The following is a 15739-nucleotide window of genomic DNA, read 5'->3' on the forward strand; positions in this document are numbered from 1 at the left end:
GTAGGCAATGAGAAGTAGGAAGGTAGTGATTTCATTTTCATTTCATTTGTGATGTATGGTAGTTACACGCGAATCATACACGCGGGGAAAGCTAGTTAGCTATAAATCTATTATAAAAAAACGTAAGCATTGATACATGTTATTACACTAATTATCCATGCCGAAGTATCAGTTAAGGAAAAAAGCTAAGCTACAATTATTGTAGCAGGTAAGCAAGGATCGATTTCCCTTAACCACCACCTTTATATCTGATCGCGATCTCCTCATGTTTGATTCAACAGCGCCTGCAATAAAGACCCATAACGACATAATACAGTTTCTATGGACGTACCAACTTCTGATTTTTAATAGAGGTCGTTAGTTATACTTAATTTATACTTGCAATTTAAATTAAATAACAGATACAGTTTGTACGGCTAGATAATCCGTCTCAGACCTTCAGTCAATTGTAAATTAAGTTACCAATAGATTATGTTTAAACAAACGCATCATTTGACAGCTACAGTTGTGTTCACATCGCAAATTTGTTTGGAAATAACTGGTTGGATACCGGTTAATAGATGTTTTAGGATTTTGATTATTTACTAAGACGATGAGTAATAAAACTTGTGATTGTGGTGATTGGTTACACAGGTTACACAAGTTACATATAGATTATAATAGACAGAACTATAAAATTTTTACTAATACTAACGCAAAGTTATTTTGTTTTGTGAAATAAATAAGTTGACACTGAAAAAAAATCCATTTACCACAGGTTACATTTAGGTTAATAATCAGAAGACACTTTAACTCAATAAACATTCGCCTATAGTGATCCATGAAAGTTGCATCTATTAAAGATCGATACACAACCTCAAACAATCACCCTTCCACATATATGTTGGAATTTCACCCGACTTGTTGGCACGTCTGTAGACGCTATAACTGCAAACTTCGTCCCTCCGCAATACTTAAACAGCGGGACTGTATTATTGATGAGGTTAAAACAGAGGTAGCTCTTCGGTGCCTTATTAGATAATGACCGGCTTGGTTTCGTAAAAATGTGTCATCGAGAATTTATAAATTGCTTGTGAATATACTACTGTCATTAAATAATTTTCTTTCTATTCTTCGGTGAGGGATTTAATTTCTTTATAGACAGCCTTATTGCCTCGTTGTTTTAGTGGTTAGTATGTCAAAGGACGAGGTCCTAGATTCCCTGATCGGGCCAAAAATACCTATGTATTGGTTTACTATATATATTAAATAAAAGAAACTTGCTAAAGCTAAAGACCAAGAAAATAGACAGTCAGTTTTAAATACAATAATGCATGATTCCCACCCGGATTTAAATTGAATTCGCGTAAGTCGGGCAACAACCTTGCATATAATATATACGTATAAAGTTTGTGTAATCGGACCAGAGTCTAAAGAAAACAATAATTTAGAAGAAACATGTTAATTAGAACAATTTTAAGATAATTAAAACAATTAACGTTACTAGAAATAAAAAAACGTACATTTTTTACATTGTCAACTGGGTCTAACGAATCAATTTGTTCAATGTCTTGATCATGCTGGCGCATTTCTACAAGCTCTAAGAAAAACCGAGTATCTCCAAATTCGCGTAAAACGGGGTAGCGCAAGCGTAATTAATATAATTTGAAGTATGATTAAAATATGCTGTAAGCAATAAAATACAATATATTTAACTGTAAACTTCTTAACATTTCGTTTCCTTTATGTTTCGCAGATTTGCGTGAATTAAAGTGTTTCTTTTTCTTTTTATTAAAATGCGCGTATTGAAGAATGATTCGATCAAGTTCCTAAGCTGTCTAAAGTGTGTTACGCAGACGATCCTGAATTCGATGCACAAGTACCAGCCGAGGTTCCATCTAGTGCGGGCCAACGACATCCTCAAGCTGCCGTACTCCACATTCAGGACGTACGTCTTCAAAGAGACGGAGTTCATCGCGGTCACCGCATACCAGAACGAGAAGGTAAGAAAGGAGTTTTTTTTAATCGTATTTACTGACGGACCAAGCTGTTAATAAGGGAAAAATCATCGCCTGTAAATAGAGCAGTACTTCGGAAAGCATGCGAGAAACCGTCCTGCATCGTGCCACCCTGTGTCCAGGGTAACCAACCAACGCCAGGTGTTATGACACATGAGCCTGTAATTGCACAAGCAACCAGACCTTCAGACCGAAACACAGCTCTTTTCCAACATCACATTTTGTCAAGTTTACAGCCGTTATTCAGTCTTGTGAGAAATGCCTATTGTAGGCATTTTGCTAATTTGGAGGGTAGCAAGGGCGAAGCTTTGCAAAGAGTTAACAACATCGATGGAATGTCAAGTAAGGACATCTCCTGGTGGACTCAGACGTCTATTTAAGACTGACGTAGGATAATCTGGAGTTTTTGGACTAGGGACGAGTCCGTTGGCCCCTGTGACAGTGGGGCACAAGTGTATGCTATTTTTAAATCGGACTTATGTCCGTCTCGCTCGCCCAAATTTTACCATGAGCCTTATAAGTTTTTGGCCAGCAACGCAGGAGTAAACTAAACTGTTTGCCAAACAATTTCATCGGATGCGATTTTTTTCTGTAGTTCTTTAATTTTGCTTCTCGATCTCAACAAGTTCACCAGTTCTGTTCACCAGATCTGTTCACCAGTTCTTATTCAATTGAGTAAAAAAAAACAAAAATCTAAATCAATTTATATTTGACCAGTATAGTAGGTAACAGGTAGTTATAGGATGGAGGAGGTTTTAATGTAATACTCGTTTACAGATAACGCAACTGAAGATCGACAACAACCCCTTCGCGAAAGGCTTCCGAGACACGGGGGCGGGGAAACGAGAGAAGAAGTAAGTATCTAACCCCAGACCATCCCTATTTTTTAGGGTTCCGTACATCCAATTATAACAGTTACCCTTTATGATTACATCCGCCTGTTACTGCCGGAATTTACTGGGGGCTTACAACCAACTCCTAAAGCAAGACGAAAGTTTGTAACGTTAAAGTTATAGTTTTATATGATATACCTTGACGCCCATATAATGAGGAATATTATTCTGAAGCAAAACGACAAAAGTATTAAAATAAAACTGCTTTATCAATGGTAGTAAGGGAGCAGGACAGTAACAGAAAATATCAGTATATAGAAAGATTAAACCCTATGATTGTGATACAGTTAGTCCACTGACTACTAAGCAAAAAATAAAATAAAAAATAAATGGACCTAAGCAGGGCTACATTAAGAAAGATTATTTTTTAATATTTCCACTCATGAATTACTATTAGAAACAATGCTAAAGCTTACTATTAAAAACAATGCTGGGTGGACCCTGGGACACGTGCTACTGGCCAGTAAATTAAAAAATATACTAAGTAGAAAAAATCTTATTAATTACGCAACAATCAGAATAAACCTTGTTTTATTTTAATTATTCTTACTCAAACAAAAAATAAATCATAACTTTAAAAACGTAACTGCTCGCGTCACGAAGTTAATTTTAACCGGTTCGAGCATAAAAAACTCCTCTTGGTAGGTGGCAATCGCAAACACCCGAAAGGCGTAAGATAAATGACGGCAAAAACAGTTCACTATTTAAGTAAAGTTAACAGCTAACGAAATTAGCTTTTATCTGTGGATCTCTCCAAATTAATTAGGGCGAACGTTTCTGAACGTACCCGCCAACACGCCCGGCGCCGTTCGAAATTCAAATTAAACCAATGCGGCGCCTCCTTATTCGTGTTCCGAGCTTAAACATGGCGGGTAACGGCTCAAAATGGTGGAGTCATACGACTTGGCGCTTTTTCCAACGTCTTTAGCGTGCAAGGGAGAAAATTGGATTTCCGCGATAAAATCGGCTTTGGTTTTTTCGCCGCATAATTCGATAGCGCCCTCCGCGGGGATGGCTTTGGGTTCCGCTAACTTATTAGAAATTCAACGAGAAGTCAATTAGTGTACAGGCAATGCAACAAATTATATCTAAGTGCCCGTCTCGATCGACAGGTTTTATCGCGGTCGAATCAAACCGTTGCATCAATTGTAGGAATATGATTTGCTTATTAAGAAATACATTTACGTAACGATTAGTGGCCGATTGGCGCAGTGGACAGCGACCTTGTTCTTAGAGTCCAATGTGTGGGTTCGATTCCCACTACTGGAAAATTTTTGTGTGATGAACGTGAATGTTTTTCAGTGTCTGGGTGTTTATCTGGATATAATAAGTATGTATTTATATTATTCATTAAAAGATTTATCAGTCACCTTATTACCCATAACGCAAACTTAGGGGCTAGATGGCGATATTATCAAAGTATAGTTTGGTATTATAATATTATTATTATTTATTTAATAAGTACGATAATGACATACCTACTCTGAGAAATTAAGAATATGAGGCTATATATGAGAATAAGAGCAGCGATATTTATTTATGTGTTTAGTAAACATGTTAAACATAGCTGTTTTACTTATTTTTTCAGGTCAGATAAAGCTATTAAAATTTAGTATTTTGTATTAGATGTACCTATATCTTGATTCCAAGAACTATGAAAAATGTACATAGGTAAGATTAAGGATTTATAGGAAGCAGATACCCTCCATTTTTTTCTAACTTGTCTTTATTTAAGATTGTTAACATAACATTATGTTAACAATCTTTGCACGAGGTACTTTTTAGTGTAAAGTTTGTTTTAAAAGCACAAAATAAAAAGAGATAATCTTTATGTAGGTAAATGCATTTTTATTACTATCTTAGCAGTTTGAAAATAAACTTTACACTAAAAAGTAACAAAAAGATTATTTGCATTAAAAGACAAGTAAGGAAATAATTGACTTTAAGTATTTAGGGTTTCTTTACATTTAAGCGCATTATAAATTTCTGTTAAGTTCCATTCATACATTAACAATGACCTAAGTATGAATTCCAAATTGGAATACGTTTGTGTTGTTTTGAAAACTCTTATAGATTAAAAAATCGATAGATAGCCTTAAGCGGAGGCAACAAAATTAAGAGCAGGAGCAAAATAAATAACAAACACAAATAAAACGGTAACATCGCAAAAGCTCTATGTCCCTTCGGAAGTCCCATTAGTGTTTAAAGGGATGCAGGAAAGCATCTTTAATTCGCTTACACAACATTTTGCACCGGAACGGACGGCCGCAGCCTCCGAATTACAGGCCGTACGCCACCGGACGCCGGAAGCTCATCTTTTCAAAATGGCCGCCGAGCGGAAGCGCGGGAAACGTGAGCGTTTTGACAAACACGAGCATTGTGAAAAGCCCGAGACATGTCGCGAATACTCAACATTCCCTTTGTGTCTTGCTTTGCGGAATTTTGCATTCTTCGTCATCTGCAGACGTGCCAGCACGTTGGGTGGCGACCAGCTGGCACTCCATATTGTTTTACTCCATCTAATCATCATCATCCCAAGCCTATATTCCCTATACAGCTGGACACAGGTCTCTGTGGTACGTAGCGACATCGCAAATTTCCTTACTCGGACTGGTAATAAGAATTTATTGTCAGTATATACTGAGACCAGGGAATCAAGCCAAGAACCTTATGGTTTGTAATCAAAGTATCTAAACCATTACATCCAGTGGCGTGCACTTCACACATGTCCAAAAGCATTGCCTGCCGTAAAATGTTGGTTCCCTTCTTCTCCTTTATGAGGCATGTATAAAGAATTTTTGCTATTTCGTGCCATATTCCTTCTTTATGCTTATTCTGGTCAAAAACCCTGTGCATGCCACTGATTCGATCAACAAGGCAGTCAACGAATTTTAAAATATTAAACCACGACCAGACCGGCCGACTTGCCAAACATCCCAAAACAGGGTGGCGTGAATTTATTACATCGGAATCGCGAAATCCATTTCTTTACTACGATTAGTTTTTCGCCTTCCGATACACTCGACGTAAATTTTAGTAGGTACGTAAAAGCTGCCTTAAATTATAATCGGAAGTTGGCATGTCTGTATATGCTGTATAAAGGTCAGCTTTGAAGCTCGCTGCTCGGCTAATTAGTGTTGTACCTAATTGAGTTTGCCTCACTCGACTCTCGAGTTCTGACACGTTTAATGTCACGCGAGAACGTCGCGAGTGTTACTTTATTTTCTTAGTGCTCTAAGCTCTTATTTAGCTTCGTTCTCTTTGTGTGTTCAGAACGAAACGTGTGGCATTTTTACACCTGCAAATAAAACATTTGAATGCCTACCATGAAAGACTTATGGTTTTGTTATATTAACGAGTATACAACAGCTACAAACTAACAATAATGCAAATAAAAATGTCTTTACGTGTCGAAAATTTCGTGTGTCTGATAGAGTCATAATCCCAGCACTAGCTTAGAGACCTACATGTGGTGTGGTACTGCAGTACAAATGCCGCCATTGCCCCGTGGTTAATACTTCAAAACGGAGGGGGTCCGCTTTCGATCACCTCTTACGTTTCGAAGTTTTGTGCGTTTTTAATTTAACTAATAAATATCGCTTGCTTTAGTGAAGGGCAAAATTGTGAAGCAAGCAGCATGTTTGGGATTTCTTCATAACAAGAAAAGCGTGTTAAGTCGACTAATCCGCATTCGGCCATAGGACGGACATAGAACTTGTGACACACCACGCTTCTAAAATTCGAGTTGACGGGCATATAACTTCTAAACGCGAAGTTTTGAATGGAGTATCCGAATTATAGACTTATCACAACAAACGTTAAAACTCTCAAAGATCTTACAAACGCGACAATCGTCTGAACAGCTCTTCAACAGACTTTCTTCCGAGAGATTCAATAAACGAGGGGTTTCCCGAACTAGCTGTGCCGGTTTTTTTTGGGGGTAAAAATTTGGTAAAATTACAAGGCGGCCACCCCTGCGCTGCGAGTTTACATTGTAACGTGAACACCCTAATGCGCGCAGTTTAACTTAGGGTTGGCACGAATTTAAAATTATTTTTTTGTATTATTCTAACAAAACTTAATTATTGGCTGTTCAGAGATTGGCTTTGTCCGAAACCCCGTTCTAACTGTATCTCATCAATCCCCGTTCTAAGTGAGTCTGTGTCTAACATATCTCAGATTTAGTGAACTATAAAGCAAGATTTAAACCATCATTCATGAGAAGGTCTGGGCTCAGAAGTGGGACGTTAATGAATTGAGAGGAGGATTAAAAGGTCTAGTTATCACGCTCCCGACAAAAGCCACCAAGCTATTTAGCGTTTCGGTAAGATGCTAGAAACTGGTAGAATGAAAGAACACACAGAAACTGTTCTAATTAAAAATCCTTAAATTAGTATCGAAACGATTCGTAGTACAGTAATCAATAGTAATTGAATATGTATCGTCGTTTCATATTAATTTACATATTTTAAAATATATAATTAATGAATGTCAATTTTACAATGTTATAAATCACTATCAACAACACCAACAATTCTGAAATAAACAGGTATTCGTGATAATTTAATAGCAATTAAACATTTCCTTATGCAGTTATTTCAAGTAATTATTTAATAACGGAAAGTAAAAAATCAATTATAATAAACGAGCCGTCAAAAATTACACCCAATATTTTACCAATCTCTCACAAAACCAACTGCAATTAAACATAATTTAATACTATACTTCCATTAATGGACATAGTCATCCAAATAAGGAGAGTCGTAATTTATGCCAGAAATTACTGTCGCTAGATCGTGATTGCAACTTGTCAGTTATCTTTAAAATCATACGAAGTTAAATTTTTTACTCAACCTAAAATTACATAAGTGAAGAAAGTTAATCAACATTTTCCTCATTGGTATTCCGCAAGCCATCTGGATTCAAACATGTACGAGACAGTTATTTAGTACAAAAGATATATTTCTTTGGCTATTTTAAATTTATCTACAACCGTACACAGTAAGGCCTCTAAGTATTAGAATCGAAAGTAAAACGAGATAAAGTTCGAAAACTTTACTTACCACCAAGGAACAGAATTTATGTAGCGTATTTTGTACTTGCACTACGTACTTTTTAGAATTTTTGCCATGAGACCTTTAATTTGATAGGTAGGTACCAAACTCGATACATCCGTTTCAATTTTATTTTTATTAGTTAAGTGGCTATTTTTTGCATGTCACATCCACTGTTAGTCCACATGTTAGATGTGCTGTAACCTCGTATATCTGGATGAACTGATCTTAAAGAAATAGATTTGTCTGTAGCTTTTTGACTCTGGTAGTGAGTAGGAAGGCCCTGTTCGACCTCCGGCAATATGTGAACTTATAATTACCATGTGTTTCTCTGATCTGGCCTTGCTAGTTATCACTCTTTAGACACAGACACGCCTACAAGCGATTTAGCATTCCAGTACGATGATGCGTCCACCATATTAAACTGAATCATCACTTACATAGCACTTATCATTAGGAGATACTGCAGTGAAGGGCTAACTTTTAGAGGAGTTGTAACGGATGTAGGTGTGTAGTTATTTAGCCCGCATTGGAGAAGCGTGGCGAGTCTATGTTTTAAACTCCTCTCATATGAGAGCAACTGTTGAACGTTATAAGGCTGATAGTGGACGTCTTTACTGAATGTTAAATCACTTAATATGACTGTAAGTACAAACACACAAACATCAAAAAGTATGAGTACGATCAAGAAATATATTTTACCATACTTTAAAAAAAAGTTAATATTTTTAAAACCACAACAGACGGCAAAGCTGAAAAGGTAGCGTCCCGTGCAGCCACCGGCTTTGTTGAATAAGACAAACTGAACCCTAAAAGCCTAACATAGGCCTAGCCTACTCTTAAATTAAATCGAGCCATTAGTAATAATAAAAAATTGTTTAAAAAGTGTCAACCCTGCAATTTAAGGGGTACCACAAATTAAATTCTATCAGCGATGAGACGAGTTAATAAAATGAATTTAGTACGGAACCCCGGATAATCAGGGGCGTCGGTTTTGCTAGAAGAAGACCGTATTTAGGGACAAGTATATACCACACTTCTTGATTTGATTGGGATTGTCCTTGTACAAAAGAAATACCTTTACAACTTGTATTGTAAAAAAAGTATTTTATAGACGTAAGGTCCTGGAGACAGACATAGGATTCTTTTTATTCGTTAGTTGTTATTCGCTGAGTATATCCACTGTCAAGGGATAAAATTTAATTGTCCACCTGCCAAAACACTGAAATAGTTAAAAGAAGTAGGTATATATAATACGTATATTAGTTGGACTTTCCCCTCGTGCGCTTATGCTCAGAGATAAAGCAGAGAACACAAACACTTGTCCTTTAAGGCCCTGTTGAGATAATGTCCCATGCTAGCCGTGCAAGTGGGACTATTTTTTTACGGCCGATTGGCGCAGCGACCCTACTTTCTGAGGTTGTCGATCCGATTCCCAACACTGGAAAAATGTTTGTGTGATGAACATGAATGTTTTTCAGTGTCTAAATCTTTATCTATATATAATAAGTATTCAAATACCTAAATTATTCATAAAAAAATATTTATCAGTTGTCCTAGTAGGTACCCATAACACAACCTACGCTTACTTTGGGGCTAGATGGCTAGACGGCTTGTTTGATGGCTTATTTGCTTGGTATGTCAATTGTTCATATAAAAAACAAAAAAAAAGTATTATTTAATATCAGAATTGTGAAAATTAAGCTTATTTTGCTTAAAATTTTTCGCGAGAATCTGTTTGGTGTAATTTATAACTTTTTTTATCTTTATACTCCACACCACACAGATCTTCGGCAATGTACCCTCTACACATGTTTCGCTCCGCATCCGCAGGGAGGTTAACTTTATAATGAATAATTGTTGAACGTAGTTGCACTAATAGTAAGAAGGTCAGAACAGCTAATATTAGGTCCTGTTTGATTTTCCGAAACTCATGGTGCGTCTATATTTGGACAATGCGGTCCGCAAAGAGTTTGTTTTCCGACTGCGCGACAGAAGGCAAATAATTGGCAGCGTTGGGGATGAGCGCATACTTTCACAAATTTTCCTATTCTATTTTTTACACTGACAATGCCTTTGTCCCTTTTTATGCTTTTAACGCCACTTTTACAACCGGTTGTATGAGATTACTGCGGTAATTAATTGCTACTCATTTCTCTATTGTTGGTGTGGAGTGTTGGATTTGCCGTCCATTGCCATGTTGTATCTGAAGGGATGCAGGTATCTTTTATTAGGAGGATTTTTTTTTTGTAACAGATACAGCTTTTGTATTCTTATAGTAATAATTAACGGACAAAACAGATGACACACCTGATGGTAAGTGCAAACCTATCGTCTAAAATCAGAGCAACACTTAGCATCGAATTCAAATTCATTTTAGTTAGATATAATTAGATCCATGTTATGAAGTCAATTTGTATATTGCATCTTTGGGCTCTTTAGCTTGGTTGGTAAAGCTCTAAGGCCGCGGTTTGATTCAGAATTTTTATAAAAATGATAAAATTGCGTCATAAGTTAGTGGGTTCCAACATAATAAAAAAATTACCCTATCCTTAAATAAACCTTGATATCACAACCTAACAAAATAATTCGCATTTGCTTTCCACGCACGTCTTAAGATCGGACGGATCGTTGCGTTCTCAAAAAACTTCCATTGAAAATAAGGTATTTTCGCATGACACGTTCGCAAAGGGCGATATTTCGGCACTATCATTAGGAAATGATTAACCTTTAGCGGTCGAGGTTCGTAGCCCATTAGGCCGAAATGTCAACCGTTTGACACCCCCTCAGTTCGGGGCCGGGGCGTTTTAAAGCGTTTAATATCATTTGAAGGATAGTTTGTTTGGTTTAATTATAGTAATTCTGTTCTCGGAAATGTTATGAGGTCCTGGTACTTTTTTATTAAAATTACTAATTATTATGTTACTCGCTGTTGCCCGCGTTCTTCGCTCGCGTTTATTAGTGTTTTTATACAAACTCCTAGGGGACTCGTTTATACCAATAATATATGTATATGTATATTATTGGTATAAATGTCTATACCAAAAAACGAGTTTATTATTGTATTTTTTACAAATTTCAAAGGGGAAAAGTAGCCTTGGTTACTCTCCGTCCTTTCAACTAAGTATATATGTATATATATACCAATAATATATTTACCAAAAAACGTATATTATTGTATTTTTACAAATTCCCAGGAGAAAAGTAGCCTAGGTTACACTCCGTCCTTTCAACCAATACCAATAATATATATACCAAAATACGCGTTTATTATTGTATTTTTTACAAATTCCGAGGTGAAAAGTAGTCCAAGTTACACTTCGTCCTTTTAACTAAGTACTAAAAAACAATTTGGTTGCTTAATCATATAAATAAAAACAACACTACACAATTTATAACAAAAAAACATCCGCTTCTCCGCTTGCGGGGCTTTTTAATGCACAAGAATGAATGAATGCCTTTGAATGCTTGAGTCAAGCTATAAGGAGTTTAATGTTAGGAGTTTTCGTTATGACTGTCAAGAAATTCTTATTAACAGAGTTCAGAGTTACACACAAGTTTGATCCCCGATCGATCACCTCTAACTTTTAGCTATGTTCGGTTTTTATTTGAACAATTAAAATTTCCCTTGTTTGAATTGGTCAAGGAAAATATCAGAAAGGATCCTATTCTTATAACCATAATGTTGTCAAGGGTTGTGTGAAGTCTACCAAACCGCACTTGGCCAACAACGACCAAACCCTTTACATGCTCAAAGGAGACCCGTGCCCTTTAGTGGGCCGCTAATTGTTCAATAATGATGACGATTATAAGCATTATGTGACTCGAATTTGGAACTGCACTATTGCATCTATACTATATTAACACGAGTAGTCTGTCCGTGTACCGCAGGCAGGCATTGCTGACGGCGCGGTCGGACGCGCGTGAGGACGACGACGAGCGCCCTCTGGACGTAGGGGGTCCCTCCAGTCCGCCGCCACCTGCCACGCAACACACAAGTAGCTGTGAGTATACCAAGTTATCTTTAAGGTCAAGAAAACTAGTGGTCATTCTTTGTTCTTTTTAGGTCAAGAGATTTCATCTTTTAATCTAGTAAGGGATGACCATTCAGAGCAAGGTCGCCATTTCATTAGCTTTTAAACCCTATCTCAGTTCTTCCTAATAGTTTTATAAGACCTATGCCACTTTAGTTATACAACTCGTTAACAGTGTGCCATAATTGTCAATATATTGCAGAAAATTTTTAAGTTCATAAGATTTACAAGCTTTTTGACTTCAATGAGAAAGGCATTATAAATTATCACCGAGTAGACTTTATTATAAAATAATTCCGCCTCATCTTATTTAGATACTATAAAGAAAACATATTCTGCTGATAAACAAGCTTAACTATTTCAAATCAAGGGCAACCAAATTGAACGCCCACCGCCTATGTAAAAGGAAATTAATGAGACCAATCGTCCAATTGCCGTCAAGGTTAACGGAACTTTGTTTCAAATTAAGAAAACGCGCGAAGTAATTTGGACAAATAAAACTCTTTACGCCCCAGCTTATACTGAAAATCGGTGCATTCCTTTGAATTAACTCGCAAACAAGATGGATTGTAGAAATGTCCATATTTATTACTCCTGTAAAGTACCTGGTAGTCTGGACTAAGTATTTTACTAATTTCTCCTGAAACATGCTGTGACTACAGCTTAGATAATTCTGGTTAGAAAAAAATGTAAACCTCTAATCAGAACCATTTGGATTCTAGATAGTTCTATATTCCTATGCACCTCCAGGTTTCAAGGACGTAAAGTAGAGACGTACGTAGCAACTAGCTCATGCATATTTTTTTTTACAGCATGGTTCAGTTCGAGCGGAGGTGGTGCCGACTCTGGCCCAGATGAAGCCGGTTCGGACTCATCATGCTCCGGACCCGCGCGAGCCCCTTCACCCCCTGCGGGCCCTTCGAGACCCTCACCAGCCCCTGACGTGTCCTTAGGCCCGCCGGTGCAACCTCCCCTACTACCATACCTCTACCCGCCTTCACTTTACCCGCCACCATTCTTCCCGCCTCACCAAATGCCGCCAGGTTTGTTATTTAACCTGCATCCATTACTTCAGCAGTACTCGTTGCCTCCCCCCCTCGCGCCACCTGCACCCGCACCAGCGCCTTCGTTGAGTAAAACGCATAGGTTTGCACCTTACGCACTTCCTGGGCTTGGATCGGCGTTCGAACAAGTTGCTCCTAGAGCGAGAAGTCTCAGTTCATCTCCGGCGCGACCGAGGGTGGGTTCTCCACCCACGAGAGCTGCATCGGCTGACCCCCCTCCTGACGCGCCGACGTCGACAACCTCAGCCGCGACCCCCCCAGCGTCCGATCTTAAAAGCATCGAGCGCATGGTCAACGGCTTGGACGTTGAGACTCAGGAGTGACCGACCACGTGTATATAGAGTGTATTTATATCAAGTCTCGCGAAGGCGGGGCGTCGTTTTGTATCGTTCCTATTTTGTTTTTCTGTCGAGTTCTATTCGGGTCGATATAATCTTGGAGACGGCCGTTGGAACATTGAATATACCTACCATTTACATCATTTACAATATCCTACTATAGGTTTTTACTTCCGGTTTATTCTACCGAGCGAACATTACCCAGGATATTTCATTGTACAGGGTCGTGATCCAATAATAAACGGACTTAATGTAAAAAATATATTGTCACATTAAATTTGACAACTCTCTATAAGAACAGTAAACGTTTACACCTCAAATTGCAGTTATTGTTGCCTACAATGAATAGTAAATTGTCTAACATTATTTGCTTGCGAATTTTCTCGGCGCAAATTTTTTCCAAAAACCTGTTCGATGTTACGGTCGTCTCTTAAGATCATGATGTTTGTAAATAGTTAAGCTTACACTAGATGGTTGTTTAGACGTCATTTATGTTTGTGGTTGACGATCACGCGGTGAACGTGACCTACTCGTACTACCCGGTCAAGTTAATTGTGGGATCTGGTTGTTAAATTCATATAAATAACAGTAACGATACCATTATCTTTGAAGACAAATTACATCCTACGAATCCGCAAATAACATTATCGGATAGTGCTTTTCAAAAACGCTTTCCCTCTAAACATAGATTAAAACATAGAGACAATAAAACCCCAAAATTGGAAAATGTAGAAAACAACATCTGTAACTTCAATTTTTAATATGCAAATATATATTTTTGATACAAATTGCATGAACAGCAACTGTCTATAAAACTAGTCATCTTTTTCACATCAATCTGTGTTTAGTATGAAATCGTTATTAATTATCAAAATATATGGCTAATTAATATTTTCTAATCCTTACGCCTTAAATTTTAGATATTAACGTCTAAGCCATCGTAAACACAGCTATAATAGTATATTTCCATACCATATTAATAACATATTATCTATATTTATCCTTCCAACGCGCTCTTATAAATGAGTAAAAGTTTTTGGTTAATAATGGAAATTCACACAATTGTATGAATTGCATTGCTTTTGAGGTTATACCTACTTACAATTATTTGAAATCACCAAATCACAAAACTCACTGGTCACCTTTTTTTTTAATTTAATATATTATAAGGTTTGCAATCACCTATTCACATTTATATAAAACTTTATTTTTTATTAATCTCCAGCTCTTTTCCGCAACCCGAAGATGAAGAATAAATTTATGTCCCCAATTTATTATGAGCTATTGCCACTTCTCCATTTTACTTCTTCCACGCGGTTCACTTTGAGTTTATCTATAATGTATATTAATATAATATACTAGCTTTTGCCCGCGACAACGTCCGTTTAGATATTGTACTTCAAACCATAGGTGATCGTTTTAAGTGTTTGCGTGAAAGGATACGTCAACTATCCATAAATAGTCACAAGCTCTCACGTTTGTGATATATGTAGGAAGTAGGATTATAGCTGTGTCTATGGTAGGATTATTGGTTATATATAATTATAGAATCACCACACACATGCAACCCAACGCAATGAATCACCAAGTGACGTCGGCATGAACACGTAGTATTGACACAATAATAGTTATCACATTAGATTCCACTGCAATAGTTATAGTAATAGATCATTTGTCGATGAAAGGGGCGAAAAGCAGTGTTAAGTTCCAACAGACAGCATTAATGTTAAGTGAAAACCTTAATGGGATCACTAAATCGCAATCCTGCATCAAAACTCTTTTAACTATCACAAACTTTTTTCCACACATACACCTTTTATATACAAGAAAATAAAATGCTACGAAATTATTTAGAATTATGCTGAAGAGGATAAGCTATTGGAAGCAAAAATCTTCAGTATTATTCCTACATAGTTTAAAGAGAGGATATCATAAAACGAATATATAAAACAAAGTATAGGATATATAAAACGAAGTTTTTTGAGTTGCAACAGTTTTGATGTAGGAGTGAGATTTATTTTGTTATTGTTAAAAGTTTTCTTTTGTGTATACTCAAATTAAAGTATTTTTCGTACGTTAAAAATATTTCACAAAACTTAAGTTACTGTTAAGTTCCTGTCTAAACAGACGTACTGCATTTGAACTGCAAGCCTGCTTATTTGCACTTACGCGATAACTTTTGTTAACCTTTAAGATGAATGCTGTAAAACAATGGCTAAGTATCGATATATATGTTCTCAGATCAATAATCTTGATCAATTGTGGACTAGAGTTATTAAAGCAAGAAGCAATAGTTTACTAAGATATAAATTCTTAAAATACGTATTATTAACTCTTTTTGCAGTTTCGATTGCAAATT

At 36.8% G+C, this 15739-nt stretch overlaps 1 protein-coding gene across 4 annotated transcripts in view; it reads left to right on the forward strand.

Moving 5' to 3' along the window:
• Positions 1-14508, forward strand: part of LOC120628446 (optomotor-blind protein-like) — a 158981-nt gene extending 144473 nt beyond the window's left edge. For 2 of the 4 annotated variants that reach the window (XM_039896822.1, XM_039896825.1), the window contains 4 exons: positions 1836-1982; positions 2775-2851; positions 11818-11948; positions 12791-14508. In XM_039896822.1, the coding sequence (XP_039752756.1) occupies positions 1836-1982; positions 2775-2851; positions 11818-11948; positions 12791-13365 (930 nt within the window). In that variant the 3' untranslated portion in view covers positions 13366-14508. Of the gene's footprint in view, positions 1-1823; positions 1983-2774; positions 2852-11817; positions 11949-12790 lie in introns of all 4 variants that reach the window. The other 2 variants (XM_039896823.1, XM_039896824.1) reach the window with 2 other exon arrangements.
• Positions 14509-15739: the final 1231 nt, after the last annotated feature.

This window comes from Pararge aegeria, chromosome 12 (genome assembly GCF_905163445.1).
Source record: "Pararge aegeria chromosome 12, ilParAegt1.1, whole genome shotgun sequence".
Classification (NCBI taxonomy): Eukaryota; Metazoa; Arthropoda; class Insecta; order Lepidoptera; family Nymphalidae; genus Pararge; species Pararge aegeria.